This window comes from Protopterus annectens, chromosome 8.part0, assembly GCF_019279795.1.
Source record: "Protopterus annectens isolate FY-2018-M chromosome 8.part0, PAN1.0, whole genome shotgun sequence".
NCBI classification, from domain to species: Eukaryota; Metazoa; Chordata; order Ceratodontiformes; family Protopteridae; genus Protopterus; species Protopterus annectens.
The window spans coordinates 264,361,713-264,382,914 of record NC_056741.1 but is presented as its reverse complement, the minus strand read 5'-3'; the positions used below and the strand labels follow the sequence as shown (position 1 = coordinate 264,382,914).

At 39.8% G+C, this 21,202-nt stretch overlaps 1 protein-coding gene across 2 annotated transcripts in view; it reads left to right on the top strand.

The window, feature by feature from the left end:
* SEMA4A (semaphorin 4A) overlaps nucleotides 1-20,569 on the top strand; it is a 1,666,552-nt gene extending 1,645,983 nt beyond the window's left edge. The window contains exon 14 of one of the 2 annotated variants that reach the window (XM_044079754.1): nucleotides 16,863-20,569. In XM_044079754.1, coding sequence (XP_043935689.1) covers nucleotides 16,863-17,770 — 908 coding nt within the window. In that variant the 3' untranslated portion in view covers nucleotides 17,771-20,569. The remainder of the gene's footprint in view (nucleotides 1-16,862) is intronic. The other variant, XM_044079755.1, reaches the window with a different exon arrangement.
* Nucleotides 20,570-21,202: the final 633 nt, after the last annotated feature.

Genomic DNA, 21,202 nt, shown 5'->3' with positions numbered 1-21,202 from the left:
CTTCCCTCATCAGACCCATTATTGAGTACAATGCACCAATTGGAATGTACCTGGCTAGACATCTCCAGCATCTGGAGAGACCACAGAGGTATCTAACCAAGAGGATTACTGGCCTCAAACAGTTGCCCTATGCAGCACGATTGAAAAAGCTAAAACTGTTCTCTGTTGCATACCGCCTTCTCAGAGGCGATGTCTGTCTAACGTACAGAGCCATGTCCAACCCAGAATTGTTGAACATGCTCCATCTTAGCAAAACCAAATCTACTCGAGCTACACGCTCTAGGGATATAAACCTCAACACAACAATGAATAGAACATGCTGGAGGGATAGATTCCCTTCGCAGAGACTTCCCTTACTATGGAACAGGGTCCCGATCTACATAAGACAGAGCCCCTCACTATCACTCTTCAAGAGGAACCTTGATGAGTGGATGGGTAACAGAAAGTTCACACCGGGGATCACACCAACAGCACTACAAGATAGGGGCCAAGGGTACTAGCTGCTAGTACAAGGGTCTAGGGAACTACTAAAGGGGAGGTGAATACCGCACAACGTGGCTGGGCTAATATATGCCTTCGGGCAGATAGCCCAGTACAAACCTATGAACCTATGACATGCAGCTTTAAAACCATTTAGAAAATCAGTTAGTAGGGCCACCTTTTCAGGGATAATCACTGAGAGCTAGCAGAATGGAATACAAGATACTGGATTTAACACTAACAACTGAGAATTTCTGCTTCACATTATATTTGCTTAATTGTAGAATCTGACAATAAGCCCATCAAAGCTGCTACTTAAGTGCATTTAACATTTTATCTCCCCTTCATCCCTAAAATCCTGCCACCCTTTGTCCACCGGCCTGTATCATCTTTGTTCACCTGTTTCATGCCTTCATCAGTAGCTCAGTTTATTTCCTCACCACCACCACCCATTCTGGCAGTCTAACCCATGGGTCTACAGTCCTCAAAGTGCTTTCAAAGATCCAGGAAATAGCTCATGCAATCAGCTTCCTGTTCCCTTCCTTCCCCACCCCCCTTCAAATCTTACTGACCTGATCTTGTGCATCCAGATTTTTTTCATCCATATCCATCTCCACCAGCCTGCTCTCATCTGTGGTCATATCCCTTTCAATGCATCCCACAGACGTTTCTGGTGGCTTTTGTGTCAATTCCTTCCACCTGTCTATCATCCTGTTACTTGTACTTATACTTCTGTATAGTCATTCAGTCGCCTGCACCTGGAATAAACTTCCCCCAAACCTTAGAGCCATCAATAACAGTTTCAGTTCCAAAAAAATGCTAAAAGACTACATGCTCAATACATGGACTGCCCCTGCCCTACTCCAACCTGACCTAGTCCTCATTTTCTTCCTTTCTCCTTTATCTTTGTTAATACATTACAGTAACTACAACCCTATTACCTTTAGGTTCATAGGTTGGTACTAGGCTATCGGCTCTAGGGCCTATACAAGCCTAGCCATAACAAGACTGCCTAAGACTATAAATAACCTGTTCTCAGTTAAATGTATGTAGCAAAATGACACTTCATTTCTTAACTTGTTGATTATTTGCCTATGTGTTAATTGTAATCTTACTCTCTGTATTAATGCAACTGATTGTTATTGTATTCCATACAAGTCCCCTGTTATCATTATTAGTTAAGATCTGTATTTGTATTTGTATATGTTTTATATGTTTGGAGCTTTTCTACTCGGGTCTCTGCTGAAAAAGGGGCTTCTTGCCCAATCAGACTAACCCGGTTAACAAATAAATAAATAAATAAAATATTTTCCTGCTCCCCCTCCCTACACTTGCAATTGTATGATACTCAGACACTTTTGCACAATGCAATTATCTGCTGAAGATCTGTGTTAGTAGTCAGGCATCATACTGACCTGATTTATGAGGACTCTGGGAGATAACTCATCTGCTCCTTCTACTTTATACTCCATAATGCCTGCCAATTCCCTCTCCATATCTTCCCTCTATATACATGTGTCAAGTCACTGTAATTTCCATTATACTATGCTCCCTTCCAGCATGTCAGTCTCCCATTACTTTACTTACTGAAGGCTGAAACAAAGTATTCATTCAGTAAATCTTTATTTTTTTCTCACTTTTCTGTGATTTCCCTCTTATCCTTTCTTAGCCTGGCCAGGTCAGTCATTCCCTTCTTTTTTATTTAGTTACCATTTGTTTACCGGGAAAGTCCGACTTGGAATGAGTCCAATTTTCAGAGGAGGCCTGGGGAAAAATGCTCTAGATGCATGTCTTAGTAAAATGGGATAAAACCAGAGTACCCAAAGGAAACCCACATCAACACAGGGACGACATGCAGACTCCGCACAGAAGGCACCCCAGCTGAGAATCGAACCAGAGAACCTCTTGCTGCGAGGGGACAATGCAATCCACTATACCACTGCATTCTTCCTTTCTCTTATGCGCACAAAAAAAAGCTTTTTCCCCTTCTTGATCCCTTCTATTAACCCTCTTTCTACACTACTCTTAATATTTGTTGCCTTTCTAAATGTCTCCTTGTACTGTGCCTTATCCAAATCCTCACCTCCTCAATTCCATCTCTCACCCCTGTTTTTTTGCCTTAATTTCCAGCTTCATATTCCTATGTAGCCACATGGGCCTTCTTCATTTTTTGCCTTTTTTGGCATCTACCTAACAACGTTGAACAGGACCTTGAGTACATCTCTGGTGTATTCCCATAAGATTTATCTTTTGAATTGCTCCTATTCTTCTAATTCATCCTTGACCCACTCCTCCAGCACAATATAATTCACTCTCCTAATATCCCCACATCATAGTCTTTGTCTTCCTGCCATTCCCCTGTCCTAAGCCACCCATAACAGTGCCTTATCCTGGACATCCATGACTCTCTGCATCAGTAAAACTACGTACAAAATTCTGTGCTTTCTGATAACAGTCCTGCACAGGATGGCAAAACCCTTCATGATAAAAATCCTCAGTCAAGTCCCAGTTTCTCTCTACCCTGGAACTCAGACTCTCCCAATTTGCTATTGGCAGATTCAGATCCCCATGAGTATTACCCTCTTTACCATACCACATTCCTTTATTTAATTCTTGAGTCTGTCATCCTCCTATGTTGATGTGCCTAGGGAATGAGACACTGTATCAGTCCACCAACCAACTCTTTGCTCCTTCATCTACTTTAACTCCCAGTGCAGTTACCCCAGGTTCTGACCCTGCCTCCATCTTATTTTGGTGTTCTTTCTTTTCTCTAACATCATATATGATGCCCTTCCTAGGAGGATTACTAATCCACCTCTGTGTCTCCCTTCTCTGTCATTTTTGACCAACCTGTACCCAGCATCTTCATGTCCCACCCCATCTTGTAATTGGTTCATGTTTCTGCAATACAAGCCATGTCCACTGTCCCCACCTGCTTTACAACTTGCATCACTCCATCATCCTGCCCAGATTTCTTGCAACCCGGAGACACTTCAGATCACTCTTGTTTGTTCTTCTGAAATGTTCTGTCTGTTTTTCCTTCTGTCTGCTCCCTGAACAACTGCCACCTCTTTGTCTTCTCTGATACATTCCCTCCACTTCCAACTCAGTTTAGGTACACTCAGTGAATTGTACCTTTCCAACCCAGCAATAAGCCCCTCTGTTATCTTCTAGACTAAGATGTAGCCAGAGCCATGCAGAAGGTTGACCTATCTGCCAGGTCTCCTAAATCTTTCTACCAGTCCTAAGCTCTTCTTCCTTGTTGACTGCCACAGTCAGTCATTATATTATATAATCCCCTCTTTCTTCCATTGTGTTGGCTGTTGGTGCAGATAACACAGTTGACATTGCTACCTTCAGCCCCTTTCCAGGCAACTCTTTGCCACCTTCTTTGCCTTACTTGCCACCACCTCAACTGTTTCCCTTGACAAATCAATAGTGCCCACATGTACCACAGCAAGCTGCCACCCCTCCCACTTTGTATTCACTTCAGTTACCTTGTCCTGTCGCAACTTAATCCTCTGCCAGGTCAGTTTTTTCATTATTTTGATCACTGTACAGATGGGAATCTTCCATCTATAATTAAAAGCTCGAGTCTAAGATCAGAAAACAGTTTTGCTGAAATCTGATCTCCCTTTTCTTGATAGTCTAATTTCTTAATCCCCCTTATAATTGAGGCTGCAGTTACCAAAATTCTCTTTTCTCTCTCCACATTGGCTTTCCTCCTCTGCATTTCCTGCCCTATGCCACCACCTTTTCTGTCTGTAAACTACCCCCCATCCTACCACTCCAAGCCCTTCTGCCTGTCTTTGCTGGATGCTTCACTCAACTCTGCATCTAATCCTTTCCCTAACCTCCGTGTACACTAATCTACTGTTTGGTCTCTTTTGCACTTCACCGCTCCTATCTGGCAGTGGACTGACACCTGTATGACCACCATTAGTCTAGCTTCCCCTTATCACTTGTCACTGCTTTTTGCATTAGTTCTTTGAAATTCACTTTATGCTTTGCAGCTCACTTGCCTGTATGTCTTTGAGATAGCTCTGATTTCTTATCTTTCACTGGCTCTATTTTAGATCCAATGAAAGAGAGAGAGAAAATTTGCTGAGCTCATAGCCAGAATAGACTAGCAGTGAGCAGATAAGCCTGCAATCCAGCACTACAGCATTAAAAAACTGGTAAAACACAGCTTGTAAAGCTTTGATGTGTTTATTCAACTAGTGACACAAGCACAGATTAATAGTAAGTAAACAGTGGAGTACATTTTGGTCATGTGCAATAGGTATTTTCTGTGTGTGTGTGTGTGTGTGTGTGTGTGTGTGTGTGTGTGTGTGTGTGTGTGTGTGTGTGTGTGTGTGTGTGTGTGTGTGTGTGTGTGTGTGTGTGTTCTGGAGTTAATAAATAACTACATAGGTAATCGACATACTCTTGATTCAAACCAGTTCAAATTTGTTATGGGCAGATCCTGCCTACTTAACCTGGTTGACTTCTTTGAGAGGGTTAGTAAAGCAATGGATGAGGGCAAATCAATACACCTTGCATATCTAGACCTTGCAAAGGAATTCAGCACCAACCTACACTCAGATATTGTGGATACACTATCCCAGCTAAATGTTAACCCCCAACATAACTCATTGGATAGCAAACTGGATCACAAATAGAACAGGAAACTGGTTGTGCTACTCTGCCTCCTCTAAAAGACCTGTCAGCAGTGGTGTACCCCAGGGTTCATTCCTTGGGCCACTCCTCTTTGGTATTTACTTCTCTGAGGTCAAAGCTACTGTTAAGAGTTTATAGGTGACTAAGTCTGGAAAGGACTGTAAATGTTATGCCATCATAAACTCCCTAGAGAACACCAAGATCTTCCAAGAGGGATTTTCCCAAACAAACAACTGGTGTCAAAACCATGGACTAAAACTGAATGACAAGACATGTATAACATCATTAAACTAGGAAGCTCCTTCTAAGAATCATACTGACAACACAAACCTAAAAACTGATCCTGTAGTTAGGGACATGGGAGCCTATGTAGAAAACAAACTATTCACAATCACTATATATCCATTATTGTAAGAAAGTTATTTTTCATTGCAGAGCTTATTACTAACTACATGGTATCCAGGTCCAGGGATGTGATCATTCCACTGTATTCTGCACTCATCAGACTGATTATTGAATATAATGTCCCCTTTGGTATGTACCAGTCGAAACATTTGACACAACTCAAATGTCCACAGTGCTTTCTTACTAAGAAAATCAAAATTATGTAGACCTTCTCACTTGTCTCTCTTCTCAGTGTCATACAGGTTACTGAGGTCTAATCTATATCTCACGTATAAGACTTCAACAGACCCTATCCTTTCAGACCTACTGGACATTTGCACATACAGTTGAGGCATAAGGACTTGCTCAAGAAATCTATATCAACTCCCTATTGAAATGTCAGCATTTGGAATACTGAGTGCTGACTCAGTGAAAAAAAAATGAAAATGCAGAAGGAGAAGTGAATATTAAACATTAGTCTTCTCCCAAAATCTTCTTTTTTGCAGGTGGAAAAGCCCTCCCACCCCCGATGTTGGAGATCAAGCCCTACCACACATCCCCAAACTTATATACACCAAGTGTGAAATCTCTATACCTCAGAGAAAGAGGGATATTCTGAGAAATGGCCATTTCAGACTTAATATATGAAAGTCTATTTTTTGGCTATCAGTCTCCGCATTATGGAACTCGCTAATGTGGGTTCCATCATTTCAACATTTACCATCTAAATATCTTTTGCAACATAAACAGAACATGTTGGAGGGATAGATATGTATCACAGAGAATGCCACTTCTATGGAACTATCTTCCTGTCCATAGAAAGCAAAGTACTTCTCTTAGACTATTCAAATTTAATCTGGATGAATGGATGCATAACTGCAAATTCACCCCTGGTTCAGCACCCCTGTATCTCATGGATATGTGCAACATGTAAATGTTCTGCTCATCTTTGGGTTATTTGTGTGATGTTCGTGCACAGGCCCTGTAATCAAGAAGCCTCAATCCTCACCACTAACACCAGAGAGGGGCATCCACATTGGGAGGATAACAAGTACACACACAGTAAAGTACAATTTCCCTGAAGAACACACAGAGATCACAGTCAGTCTGGGGCTGGTTTCTCCCTTTCTCTCCAGATCCCCAATAAGACTCCCCACTGGCACAGCTATAGGGTTCAGATATCAGCCAAGTAGTCAAGCCAAAACTTCCAGTACCCTCTCTGTCCAACCAGTGCTTCATGTCTCTGCCCAAGTAGCTCACACACACACACACACACACACACACACACACACACACACACACACACACACACACACACACACACACACACTTTGAGATTTGAGTTATATACAAGCACGCAGACACTCCTGGGGAGGGCTGGCACAGGTTCTCCAGCTATCTCCCTTCTGCCCAGACTATAAGGTAGAAATCGCTGCCACCAACCACTACTTATCAACTACTAATAAGGCCCTTCCCAAAGGGTGACTAATTCCACTGTTATCCAAATAGTAAGTGTGACAAACAGCAAGGCTATTCTAGAGTGGCCTATACAGTATCTCCAAATACATGCAAGTACTCTAAGAGCTTAAATTATCTCTACACAAAACAGCCACAGTTGAAAGGTTTAAAAATATTTAATAATAAATAATAAAAACACAAGACAATACTCCTCAGTTCAACACAATGACAATAAAGAGTTCAGAAATCACAGGAAAATGCTTTAACACAATATTGTAGGATAGTTTCACATAAATATAGAAAAAAGCTAGACTAATCTGGTTATATTCCTATCTGTCTCTAAGAGAAACTATGTTCTAAATTCTACTTACAAGGCAAAGTGCTAGTGAGTTTTTGTCAGCTTCAGAACAAAATACAAAATGCTATTGTTACTTTCTGAGATAGCCCTTAAATTGATAATACACATTACTGCTGAGTCATTTCAGATTACATAATTCTTGTTACCTCTACTTAGGTTCCCAGGCTCACAGAACTTAACATTTAACATTTCTTTTTGTAATCTGCACCAACCAGAAAGCCACAGCAATAAAAGACACTTTACATGTAAAACCTAGTAATTATCTCTGTCTTAGAACACTAGAAAGAATTTCCTAGCCCAGACATCCTGTCTCCTAGCTTGAGATCAAACACAGTCATAAAATCCTTTGCTTATCAGCTTTCTTCCAGCAGGGCGCACTGTGGTTACCTTTTTAAAGCTCAACACATAACACAATTTTCTTACATTTGTTACACAAGCCTGTGGATCATATTAATATTTACAATGACATAGAATTATTTACAAAATTCTATCTAGCTGGGTTGGCAGCCTTCACATTTTGTACTTCAAATACAATGGGCTAAAAACTGTATGGACTGTATGGTTGTACTTCTAAAGCTCCAAACAGATGTATAGCCTAGTAAGAATCTATGAACTGATGAATTAGAGTAAGATTTAAAAAGTGCTGTTTTGGTGGGGGACATTGACCTAACCCCCATTATTTTTGTCTTTCTCTGGCATTTTTGAGCAAAGATGTTGAGAGGTGCTTTTGGTCTGTTCTTTGTAAAATTTGTGGATTTTCTGGAAAATTATGTATTGCATTCAGACATGCAAGTTTCTGAATCTATACCTAGAAAATGATTGCTAATGCACAGCTCATTATCATAGCAACAAAGTATATAAGAGCAACATTTAATCTTTATTTTTGATTTTTGAGGCAGGTTGCAATAAGTTGTGCTGTATGGTTCTGGCAAGTAGCAAGCTGAAATACGTTTCTGAGATATTATTTATATATTCACTCATTCAATTGCAAGCAGACATCTGAGCTATATATAGTCATTCAAGTGGCTAAAACTGATGGTGACACGAGTGTGTTTGTGTGTATAATTTATAATTTGCACTGCTTCTGTAATATTATGATGAGCAGGAAGGGCACAACAATGTGAAAAATATAATGTATTTTGTGTAAAAAAATGGAAAAGTTAATTCAATACTTTGGTCAGGGGGCAACTCACTTTTGAAATGTTGATTTAACTGAATTTATGTATCATAAAAGCTAAAATGAGCAAAGTATTTTTCCCCATGGGAAAAGGAAGAATCACAATAAAAATGGCCCAGATAGCAAGAAAATTGTAGGCTATATATGGCTTGATTAGAAATACAAGCTAAGGTGTCTTTTGTGCTTTTATTTATTTAACTGCAACTTTAATGTGTGTTTACTGAAAGTTCCTTAATAATGTCTTTAACAAATAAAAATATGCAACCTTTATGCTAATTCTGCTAAATAAACAATAGTAAGTCATGGAAACAGGCATGTGTATCTTTTTGCCATCCAGTAAAGGTGCATTTTTTTCTGGCATGGCTATTTTGGTGTGAATCTGTTAACACACAGGGGTCCTAATTCAACTCTAAATTGTGTTGAGAAACAAAAAAAAAAGGTTTGTCTGTGTACTTTAAGTTATGCTAAGCAGCAAAAAGAAAAAAGATCTTAAATTTTTAAAAGCTTGCTATATGAAGTGATGAAACAAGCACTTCTGTCCTGACTTCTTTTAGTTTCGAAATTCATTTCTGTACTGGCATTAAAAAATGAATACTGGTACTATGCTACTTTCTGATCGGCATCTGTAGCCATGTACTTAATACCCTGTGCCAGTGGCAGCTGCCCCCTTTGTCCCACACTTATTACGCTTGTGGTTATACCTGCATTTAGACATTTGTCCCACTCCACTCCCCAGGATTGCAAAAGTACACACACACACACACACACACACACACACACACACACACACACACACACATTTTGAGTTCTATGATTTTGGGCCTTTGGCTATGATTTTGAAAGCAGAAAGGTTCATATATAAGACATTCTGAATTTTATATCTATATATAGCAAGTCAGCAATCTACACTGTAAACATATCAAGTTCCTAATAAGTAATCAACTTAATTAACTTAGAAATCAATAAATTTAACTTAATAAAAATATATAATTATCAAATAAAAAAAGAAACATCTCAGTTAAAGTTGAAGCTATAGGTCAGCATGAAGTTCCTTCCCATCTCTGCTCTCCTATCTTCTGCTATGCAAAATATGCAGAGTAAGTCTGAATAATAACTGTATAGTTTGTTGATATCTGTAACTGCAACAATAAAGTCTGACAACACAGTTAACTTAACACTCTGTCAGGTCGAGGTTTTCACTTCTCCTGATGACTGCAGCACATGAGATCTTTACTTTGTAAATAAACCAGCAGATCATCATTCTAGGTCAGACACACAGGAGAAAGTTCTTGAAGTGCCATATGTGTTTGTTCTAGGTTATATGAAGTACCTATAGAAAATGAACCTACCAAGACTCATAACAGGATATCCTGTACATAATTAATCATTTCTGCATTCTCAGGCCTCTTTCAGAAACTAACAATAATCAAATTATTATGTCAGCTTTATATCTCATGGTCTTTAATCTGATCATCTAGTTTGGCCAACTGTTTCTGAAAAGGAACCAGATTCCTCCTGCTATGAACATACTGTATCTCTCCTGGAAAACCACTTTGACTTTGCTGCCATCCGGGTATCTAATGAAGGCATCCACAATAGGTATCAGTAGTCAGAAATCATCTATCAAGTGGTGAGGGGTTAACCATTTCTGAGGAACTTCTGATGCTTGTCATCTTCCTTAATTCTGTGATTCTTTGATGAAGAGTCATTTTCTACTGGTATCCAAGGAACCTTAGTTTTAACAGTATTAGCAGTTATCTGTCGTATCATATGATTTATTCTGCTCTGTTAATTCAGAAGCATAATTTTCAGGGCATGGGTTAACACTAGTGAGATTTCTGCTCACTTTATTAAGTAATACACGGAAAATAGAAACAGCAAAACTCTCATCAACAAGACATCTAAATTTAGCAAAATGCAGAAAACTTGAAAAAAGAAACAGCTAGGCCAAAAGTATCACATCCTCTCCTACCTCATTCAGTCATTAATGGGTACTTTTGTGCTCTCTCTTTTTACAGCCTTCTTTGCTACAATCATCTACTTATCTGGTATTAGTATAATTTCAATATAGCACTATGTGTCATGTTTAATCAGGAAAGTTTTATGAAAGCTTACTTAACAGTACCGACATTATTCAGTTACACAATACTGGTCTTATCATGGACATGTCCAGAGAACTTAAACCATTCCACAGCTACATCAGAAATTAGCTAATGAACAAATATTTTATTAAGCCATCTTTGATTTTAAACTTGAGAAGCTTGTCCCAAAAAATATTCATAGGTTGATACTAGGCTATCTGCCCTAGGGCATTTATAAGCCTAGCCAGTTTGTGTTTGGCTTTCACCGCCCTTTTAGATTAGTTGACTGTGCCTCTGTATAGTAGGTCACAGAAGATAGCCCTTTTGAGGTTAGTTTACTGTGCCTCTGTCTAGTAGGGACACAGAAGAGATCCCAGGGGTAAACCTACGATCTCCCATCCACACGTCAAGATTTCTCTTGAAGACGGTCATTGAGGGACTCTGCCTAACATGGATTGGGATTTTGTTCCAGAGTGAGGGGAGCCCCTGGGATATGAATCTGTCCCTCCAGCATGTCCTATTTATTTCTGTGCTGAGGTTTAAGTCCCTGGAGCATGTAGCTCTAAGGGATTTGGATTTCCTGAGGTGGAGCATGTCCATTAATTCTGGGTTGGACATGGCTTTATACGTCAGGCACAGATCGCCTCTGAGTAGGCGGTAAGCAACTGAGTAGAGCTGGAGTTTCTTTAGCCTAACTGCATAGGGCATCTGTTTGAGTCCCTTGATCCTCTAGGTGAGGTACTTTTGGGGTCTTTCCAGTTGCTGCAGGTGTCAGGTAAGGTACAACTCAAACGGGGCATTATATTCAATTATGGGCCTGATGAGTGATGAGTAGAGGGGCACAATGACCTCTCTTGATCTAAATGTGAACCCTTTCCTGATAAGGTGGGCTATATAGAAGGTCTTTCTAACCACTTTGGCAATGTGATTGTCAAAGGAGAGATTGCTATCTACTTGGGTCCCCAAATCCCTAATTACTTCTTCCGTACTTAATGGATTACCACCTATGTGGTAATATGTGGGCACTTTGTTTTTCCCAAAGGGGATGACTATGCACCTTTTGGCATTTAGCTTTAGGCCATGGCTCTGGCACCAGTTATCCATCTCTGTGAGACCCTTTTGGAGGATGCTTGTGTCAGTCGGCGAGTCGATTATGGCACCCAGTTTGCAGTCATCTGCGAACTTGGTCAGCCATAGTCCTCCCATGTTAGCCTGTACTTCAGAGAAATATATACCGAACAAGAGAGGTCCCAGGACTGAGCCTTGTGGGATGCCACTTGTAACTGGTTTAGAGTCTGACATGGCACCTGCAATTCTGACCATGTGGGTTCCATCCCTGAGCCAGTTTGCAACCCATCTTGTGACATAGGGGTTGATATTTAAGCTGGTGAGCTTATTTATGATGCCCGAGTGGGGTATTGTGTCAAAGGCTTTTGCGAGGTTCAGGTAGGCTGTGTGGACTACCTTCCCTTCATCTATGGCCTTGGTGACTGTTTCAAAGAAGTCGACCAGGTTCAAGAGGCAAGATCTGCCCTTAACAAAGCCAAATTGGGTAGGATCCAGTGTTTGGAGGTTCCCAATGTCTTTGTTTATGAGTTTCATGATGATACGCTCCATAGCTTTGCAGACCAGGCTAGTCAGGCTTATAGGGCGATAGTTTCCGGGGTCCATTGTGGCACCACCTTTGTGGAGTGGGACCACTGTTGCTGTACACCATTCCTTTGGTACATATCCTGTAGTAAGGCTGAGACTGAACAGTGACTTTATGTGAGGGTTCAGTTCTTCTTGGAGTTCGTGTAAGATGCAGCCCGGGACACCATCCGGTCCCATTGATGCTGTATTTTTTGCTTTGGAGAGGGCAGCTCTCACCTGTGCATCTGTGATGTCAAGGAGGCTACACTCTGTTGGGATAGACATTTGCTCTTTTGGGGGGAAGGGGGGAAGAAGTTTGCACTGAACCTGTATGCCAGGATGTTGGCAATGTCTGTGGGTTCAGTGTATTTTTTGTCATTTTGAACTAACTCAGAGCATATCTGGGAGTTGCCACCCAGGTTCCTGACATAACTAAAGAAGGCCTTGTGATTATCTTTAGCATCTTGTGCAATTTTTCTTTCAAAGCTGGCCTTAGATGATTTTATGAGGGATCGTAGTTTCTTGCTAGTACTGATCAGAGATGCCTTCCCTTTTTGGGATTTTGCTCTATCATGTAGTAGCTTCCTCCTTCTGTTGTATAGCTTATTTATGGCTGGGGTCCACCAGACAGGTCTCCTGTCTTTGGAGGAATGAGTCTTGGTTTTATTTGGGATAGCACGATCCATGCATTCCTGTAGGTGTCCATAGACAGCATTTGTAAAGGATTCTGCGGTTTGGGCCGTATTTTCCACTGGCCCGGGGGCTTTGAAGGATTCCACCTTGGTTTTGAGAAGTGTGAAGTTTGCTTTTGAGAAGTTCTTCACCGTGGTTTCCTTGGCTGGGGATGGGGATGGGATATGGATGTCCAGTGAGATAAATTTATGGTCAGATCTTACCAATGAGGGGTATACCTCTGGTATGGAACATAGAGTCCCCATGTTGGTGATGATCAGGTCCAATATGTTTTCCCCTCTTGTGGGAGTGGTGACCAGTTGTTCCATTGCATTTGAGTTTATAAATTCTAGAATATTCGTGTTCATAGGAGCATTTACAACATCAGCCTTAATGATATTAGGCAGGGATTGTGCCCTGTACCATAAATAATGGTGAGCATTGTTAATCTCCCATCAGTACTGGATGATATGGTTGTACTTCTCAGTGGTCTCTTTGACGATATGTTCATTTAAAGCCTACAATGTTTCCTTAACATGGACACACTGAAAGCAGACTCCAATGAAGCACCCACTGCATCATATATCCATTTGATTATGTGTGATCCAACCTTGTCTGCAGAAAAACCCAGAACTGAGATTTTCCCCTTTTTGCTTTACCCAGGAAAAAAAATTGAATGTTATAAACTCTGTGTTGTATTCTAGAACTGTCGTAATGAATGATGTGAGCTAGCTATTTAAAAACCATAATAACTACGTTGTGGTAGGCATATATCCATCTGCCAGATCTGCCCACCAGTCTGAAATTTTCATCAGAAGGGAGGGAGTGTGACTCTCATAACAATGTTTGCTGGGAATTGATGGAGAAAAAGAAAATTGTTACTGGGTAGACCCTTACATTTCTGTAAATACTGTGTCTGTCTGGAGGTGTCCTAAAGAATCTGCATTTCTTTTGGGGAATGTGAGTTTAAGTGCCAGAATTTCCACTAGATGCTTTAGTCAAGTGGGTCTCAAATAGAAATCACTCTAAAGTATATTAATGGCATTACAAGATATGGATTCTGGATTATTTTCACCAGTAGGGACCCTTTACTGTGGCTTCAGTTTCTCTGTTTTGACTGGCTACATATCACTGAATATGGCAGTGAGAGCCTTTAAGGGTCTTTCAACATTAGAAATAGAGTCTGAAAAGTTTCTAATTTTTCCTTATAATCTTTAGATTTTCTTCAGACATTCTAGTTGAATCTCTCTCATATTTTTCTTTATGTTATTTCCACTGCCTTTTGATGTTTTTATTTATTTCACACAATTCTGGGCAGGCTTAAACAAGCTCCTGCACCCAGGCCAGGCAACCACCCCCACTCCAACAACTTGCAAACAACAGTGCCCTGTAAACATTGCTAACACATTCAATAGTTTCTTCACAGAAACTATACAATCCCTGGCCACACAATTCAAACAAACAACCAGCCCACTCCACTACCCATGCCAGCAGAATACTACAACTACATCAGATCATCTATTTACCTTCGATCCAGTACCCATATCCTCTATAACATCTCTTCTTAAAAAACTAAAACCCACTAAGCTAGCAGCTGACCTTCTCCCAGCTGAGTTTCTGCAAAAAGCAGCTGAGGCCATTTCCTATCCCGTCTCCATAATCATAAACCGTACCTTGTCAGAAGCCTTCATCCCCTCCATATGGAAAATGTTCCACATTATTCCTCTCCATAAAGGTGGTAGCTCACTAGAGCTAACCAACTACAGACCTATAGCTATACTCTCAGCCCTGGCCAAAATTATGGAAAAGTGTGTCCACAAACAACTGATGGAACACCTCACCAAAAATAAAATTCTAGCCAACTCCCAACATGGCTTCAGGCCAAATCACAGTACCACATCAGCCCTACTATCCTTTTCTAATACCATCAATAACTTCAGAAACAATAATAAACTATCATCTGCTCTTTTCTTTGACCTCTCCAAGGCCTTTGATATGGTGAACCACATTCAACTCCTCCATACATTAAAAAAACTATCACTCAGCAATTCCATGCTGAAATGGTTCCAATCCTACCTGTCCAATAGGCAACAGGCTGTTCTATGGCAGGACAAATTATCCACATGCCTACCTGTTACACTTGGAGTTCCCCAAGGATCTATTCTTGGCCCTCTTCTCTTCACCATCTTTGTTAATGACCTGCCCACAATCACCCCCATGCCACATGCATTCAATATGCAGATGATTCGACTATCATCAGCACTGCCTCCAACCTGGCAGACCTCACTGCTTCAACCCAAGACACCTTCAACCTAATAGAAAATGGTTCTCAAGTCGTCAACTAGTTCTCAACCCCAACAAAACAAAACTACTTACTTTCTCACCCACTAACAAGACTATTCCCTTCACCTTCTCTATTACATCCTCCAATGGAATCACTATATCACCAGAAGCTCACACAAAGCTATTAGGTGTTACCATTGATAACTCCCTTAAATTTGACACCCATTTCAATCTAACCATCAAAACCGTCAATAAAAGCTTGGCTCTCTCTATAAAGTAAAACACTTTCTCACTCCTCACGCTAAAATTACAATTGCCAGCACACACCTACTATCAACTCTTTTCTATGCCTCCCCCCTTTTTACAAACCTAAACAAGACAACCCTTAACAAACTTGCTTCTTGTTACAATCACATAGCTAGATTTGCCACAAATTCCACCTTTAGAATGCACCCCTGCACTAACTTGAAGCAACTAGGGTGGTTAGAGTTTTCCAGCCAACTCCATTTCAACCAACTCAAAACAGCTCACCAGATACTGTATCACCCAGAGAAAACACCAGCTCTGAAAAACATCATTCACCCCTATATTAACCTGCAATCTTTACGCTCCTCCAATAAGATCTTAGCTCAAACTACCAAAGCCAATAATTCTGCTGGGGATTCTCTATTCTCAAACTTTGTAGGTAAAATGTGGAACTCCCTACCGACCATGCTCACCTCAGAACCTTCACTCCTACAATTCAAAAAAGCTTAAACCCCATCTCAATACTCTCTGGCAATGTCCCTGTTCCAAACCTGATTAACCACTATCATTTTCCCTTTTCTTTCCTCACTTTCCTTAATCGCTTTTAACAAGGCGCCTTTGTAACTGACCTATGTTTTTTTTTATATGCTGCTGTTATTTTTTTCCCAAGATGTGATGTATCTTTATATTGTATTTAGAACTCAACTATCTTCCTTTTTTGCATTAACAATGTTCATATGTCTGTTATGTACCTGGAGCTTTTCTCCCCGGGCCTCCGCTGAAAATGGACATGTATCCAGTCGGACTCTCCCGGTTAACAAATGTAAAATAAATAAATAAAATAAATTTCTTCCAACATTTTCAATAGTATGGGCTCCTCTAGTAAACTAGTGAAGTGTTGAAAAACATGTTTCACAAGTAACAATGCAAATTTAATGTTTTATGAGCAATTTGACAGACTCAGTCATAGTCAACATATCTGACTAGGGATGATATTACCCTCCAAGATTCACACATAATAATACAGATCAAAAATATTTCTTCAAAACATAACAAAGTACATTTGCAAAATTTTGTTGAATTGATTTTGATCAAAAAAGATGAGGTAGAAAATGAAAAAAAGTCAAGTAGCTAGCAGTTGTACAGTAAAATGTAATTTGTACCGGATGGCCTTTTGCACCTAGCATAGTTATCACCTGGTTGTAGTCAAAGTTGTTTCAGAACAAATATGGGATGGCATATTTGATTTCACTGTCATCCCCCAAGTTAAAAAATGTTTAAATAAAGAGAAACTGAGCCACTATAACAGATGTGACAGTACTTTTTTCATAAAATTTACAACAGAGTCAGTGATGTGATAGTCCGTATGCTTTTATCATAAAATCTACTACAGAGTCAAAGCAATCATCTTATTTTTTTTTTCATTTTTCAGAAATAATCTACAAGGAATTAAACTCATTTGTAATGCTGTCTTGCTCTGCTCTGTCAAATCATGCCACCTTGAACTGGACACTTAATGGGAATAAGTTAGGACATGGCTACTTTGTACTGCCCAACACATCACTGATGTTCCATACCAGCAATGATAAGCTTGGCGTTTATGAATGCAGTTCCATGGAAAATGGGTTTTCTCATCCAGTTGCAAATTATCTGGTGGAGTTACTCCCTTCATCAACTTACCCTATAGAAACTATTGAACAAAAAACAGTGGATTTAGAAACAACAAAAACAACTCAGTCCAACAAACCAAACCACCACATAGATATGGCAAAGACTACATCCTACAGCACAAATCAGCAGAAAACCACCACTGACTCCTACAGACCAAAGCCAAGTACACACATAGAAAAAGTTGCTTCCTTCAGCAAAAATCAATACACAACTGCCACCAGGGTTACAACAGCAGATGAGAAAACTGAAGTACAGAGTGTTGAGACAAAGATTTTCTCCAAATACATAAATCTAGAAAATAAATATCCACCAGAGAAAGACATAGAAAGAAATAAAGAGGATTTTCCAAAGTCCTACTGGCCAAATTTTGTGGTAGTAACCATTCTTCTGGTTATGACCATAGTTACAATATTAGCCCTTCTTTTCTACATCTACCATGGGAAGAGCAGCTTAAAAACTAAAGTTGGAGATGTGACCTCTGTAGAAAGCAAAAAGCTCAATTCAAGTGAAACAGAAGACAGTGATGCTTGTCAACAAGTAAAACAAGAGAAAAAACATTGCAGTGTCCACATGGAGGAAAACGGGAAAGATATGAATGAAGATGCTCTTCAAAGTAGCACAATTCAAGATGCAAAACCTGGGGATAGCCTCACAGCAAACCATGACTAAGAAATTTCCAGCCAGATGTGTATATTAAATTGTTATGTTAGGGTGAATCAGGATTACTTGTGATGATATGCTTAATGTTACCTTCTTATCAAAGCATGGGAGGTAGGTTGGGCATTTAGTTTAATGATGATGTTTGTGCCAAAGGGAATTCTTTTTTTCAATTAATATCATCATGTTACTTCTTTTCCCTAAAACTAAATTCTGCACATGCTATGAATGTATTTTTCTAGTAGGATTACATTTTCCTTACTGGCAACCTACTTCGCCAGTTTCCACAATAGCATCAGATAGCAGCAGCTATATATAGCTAGGTTATAGATAGGTTATATCCTTAGCTGTTAAGTGTTTGTATAGGTACAGACCCACAGTGACATGCCTGTTATATCCTTAGCTGTTAAGTGTTCGTATAGGTACAGACCCACAGTGACATGCCTGTCCATGACTAGTCTAGAGAAAGCATCTTCAGTGCTGTGTATTGTTATATCTCTATAACTATTTTGTGCTTGCTAGTCCAGCAAAGCTGCTCAGAACTGGATTATGGCTTAACCATCATGAAGTGCTTATTATTCAGTGTAAGCTTTAGGTTTCAATACATTCTGTATAGCTATTCTGGAAGAATCCATGTTCAGAAATGGCAGACACACACACACACACACACACACACACACACACACACACACGCACGCACCTCTCTAACTCTGTAGTGGCAAGCTAAGACCACCCTTATGCATACTGACAAAGCTGTAATTGATTTTTAGTGCATTACTATTCATCCTGACCATGGCTCATATACTAACTGTACATTAAATCTCTCTTCTCATTCTGAAAAGACAAAGTGGTCATGTTATTGTTACATCCCCAGTAAATTGAGTGTCACGCTTGAACACCTATTTTGCAGTGGTACATTATGCTCTGGAGGTAAAAATAACAGAAACACTAATCACACTTTCTACAGTAACCCCAAAAACACTTTGGCAAACTAGTCCACAGTCACCCTTATTGCAATTGGTGATACAGAGGTCCCCCTTGTTCTGTATCTGTTTAGCACCACTTACTATCTGATTACAAAATGAGCAGTCCTCATATGTACTCATGCAGCTTAGGTGTGCACTCCTTTAGAGCCATAACTACCAAAGCCATTTTGTCAATCTCACAGATGACTACCATGTGACAGATGAAGAATTCAGTCATATTAAGGACAGATGGGGGAGAGTACCATGGAGATGATGGGGGAAATGCTGAGTAAGTCTGTTTATACTGCCATTTGGGAAGTAAAGTATGACAGCAGTAGAGATCGGAAAGGCGTCACTGCATACCTAAACGGTAACACTACTGCAGATTTACATGAGGGTTAAATAGGATAGAGGAGCACTATATCACTGGCACTGACAGATTTTACAATTTATTACTGAAACAATAAATGATGAGTATGTTGTCAGATGTACTATATTATTAAAAAATGAGTTGTAGTATTCTGACACTGGATTATAAGATTATTACGCAAAATAGGTAGTCATAGTAGGAACCGCCCTGTATGTTCTAGATGCATATGACTGTGTGTGGCTCTAGCATTACCTTTTGTTGGCATCATAGCCTAGGGAACTGAGCCAGTGAGCTGTCTGTTGTACTTATGGGTATGATTCCTGCAAACTCTGTACACTATGTAACTTTCAGCAAGCCAATTAAAAAGACCAAATGCCTCATCTTTAAGTTATCCATGAAGCCATTTGTTTGTATCTATTAGTACTTACCATGATAACAAAGACTAACAGCCCTAATCCTCATCAACAAAGTAACCATTAATTTAGTTCTCTACTAATACAGTGTACTTTTTCACTCAGTCATTACCTGCAGCTGGCTGTGCATTAGTATATGTTGTTACAGAGAGAGAGCGAGAGTGAGAGAGATGGAGACCTGATTGTGATGCAGGAATCCTGCATTCAGGCAGACCTGGGCACTGCAGTGGCAAGCTGGTTGCATGGGAATGAGCTGCTTTGTCCCACCCCAGGGAGGGGTCCTTCTTGCCTATAGCTCTGGTTTAGGTGTAAAGAAAAATGTGGTGGTACAGGATTATCATGTTTAGTGCATGCTATGAGAATGATAAAATATACACATGAGAAACCTTGACATCACCTCAAACCATGCAAGGAAACAGGTAGGACTACAAGTAGGCCAAAGGGAAAGATGATGAGGACACTAGGGCATGGAAGGTAGGATGACAGGGGGCACCAAAAACAGATTAAAAAAATCTGAATCTGAAGTCTTTAGTATACCTGCCAAGAAACATTTGTAAGAACGTTTTGTATGTATTATTTCCATGTACCTTCTGGTGCAGAGATAAAATACACATTTTGACCTTATTGACAAATGATCACACTGTGAGTGTTGCGTTGTGAAGTACCCCTCACCGGGGACTTAAATGAAAAAATACATGAGAGGCACCAAAAGTCTTCAAAATCTAGTTGTTATTACATCTGTGTTACAATTCCTCAGTTTGATTGCCAATTTCCAAGGCTTTAACCTTACCAGCAAAATGTTTTGTGTCTTTGATCATAAAAATGGTTATGCAAACCATCACCTTTAAACATTTTGATAATTCACTGTTCCTGATATTTTGCTAAATTATATGGTTTTTAGGTGATAACGTGTATATTAATATATGTTCAATATTGATGAATCTGTACTATTTCCTAAAAGAAACAATTTTTCTGCAAATGTCATGCCTGTAGAGGGGATCTGTGATTTGACAACAAAGGACTTAAATGCTACTAAATCAATAAAGGATATTTTGTCTACTCATCTTTTCCACTGGTTTATACTTACAAGTGTAAATAATGTTAACAGTAATGATGCCCTTCAAGACCACCTGCCAAGCGTTGCACATATTGTAAAATGTGAGGGGGGGGGGGGGTTTATGTCAGCTGCAGACCAGCAAAGGTAAGTGTTAATGGGCAGTAAACCCAGCTTTGAGTATTATGAAGAATTATGAAGAATAAACCAAGGATAATAAAATATACATCAGGTGTATCAGAAAGCTAACACAATATTTTCCTGTATCAGTTGAAGACATTGAATATGAGAACACATTGATATCAAGTTATCATGTAAATTAATGGATTGCATTTTTTTCAAGAGACAGCTGTAATGTATTACAAGTGAAACTTTAATAGTGGCAGATACATGCCAGATTTCTGTCTTCATACACATCTTTTGCCTCCATTCTGATCAGCCTAAAAGTAGAATGAGTGTAGGGCGCCAGTTCAGTGTAACGGTAATAACTCTAAAATCATGAAGACATAAAATGAAGCACAATAAATATCTTTAAGCACTTTGATCCATGCAACATCAATAGTCAGACAGCAGGCAGATGCCTTCAGATGTGTTCTGAGTCATGGGACTGCAGACAAATACATTTAAGTATGTTTTGAGGGA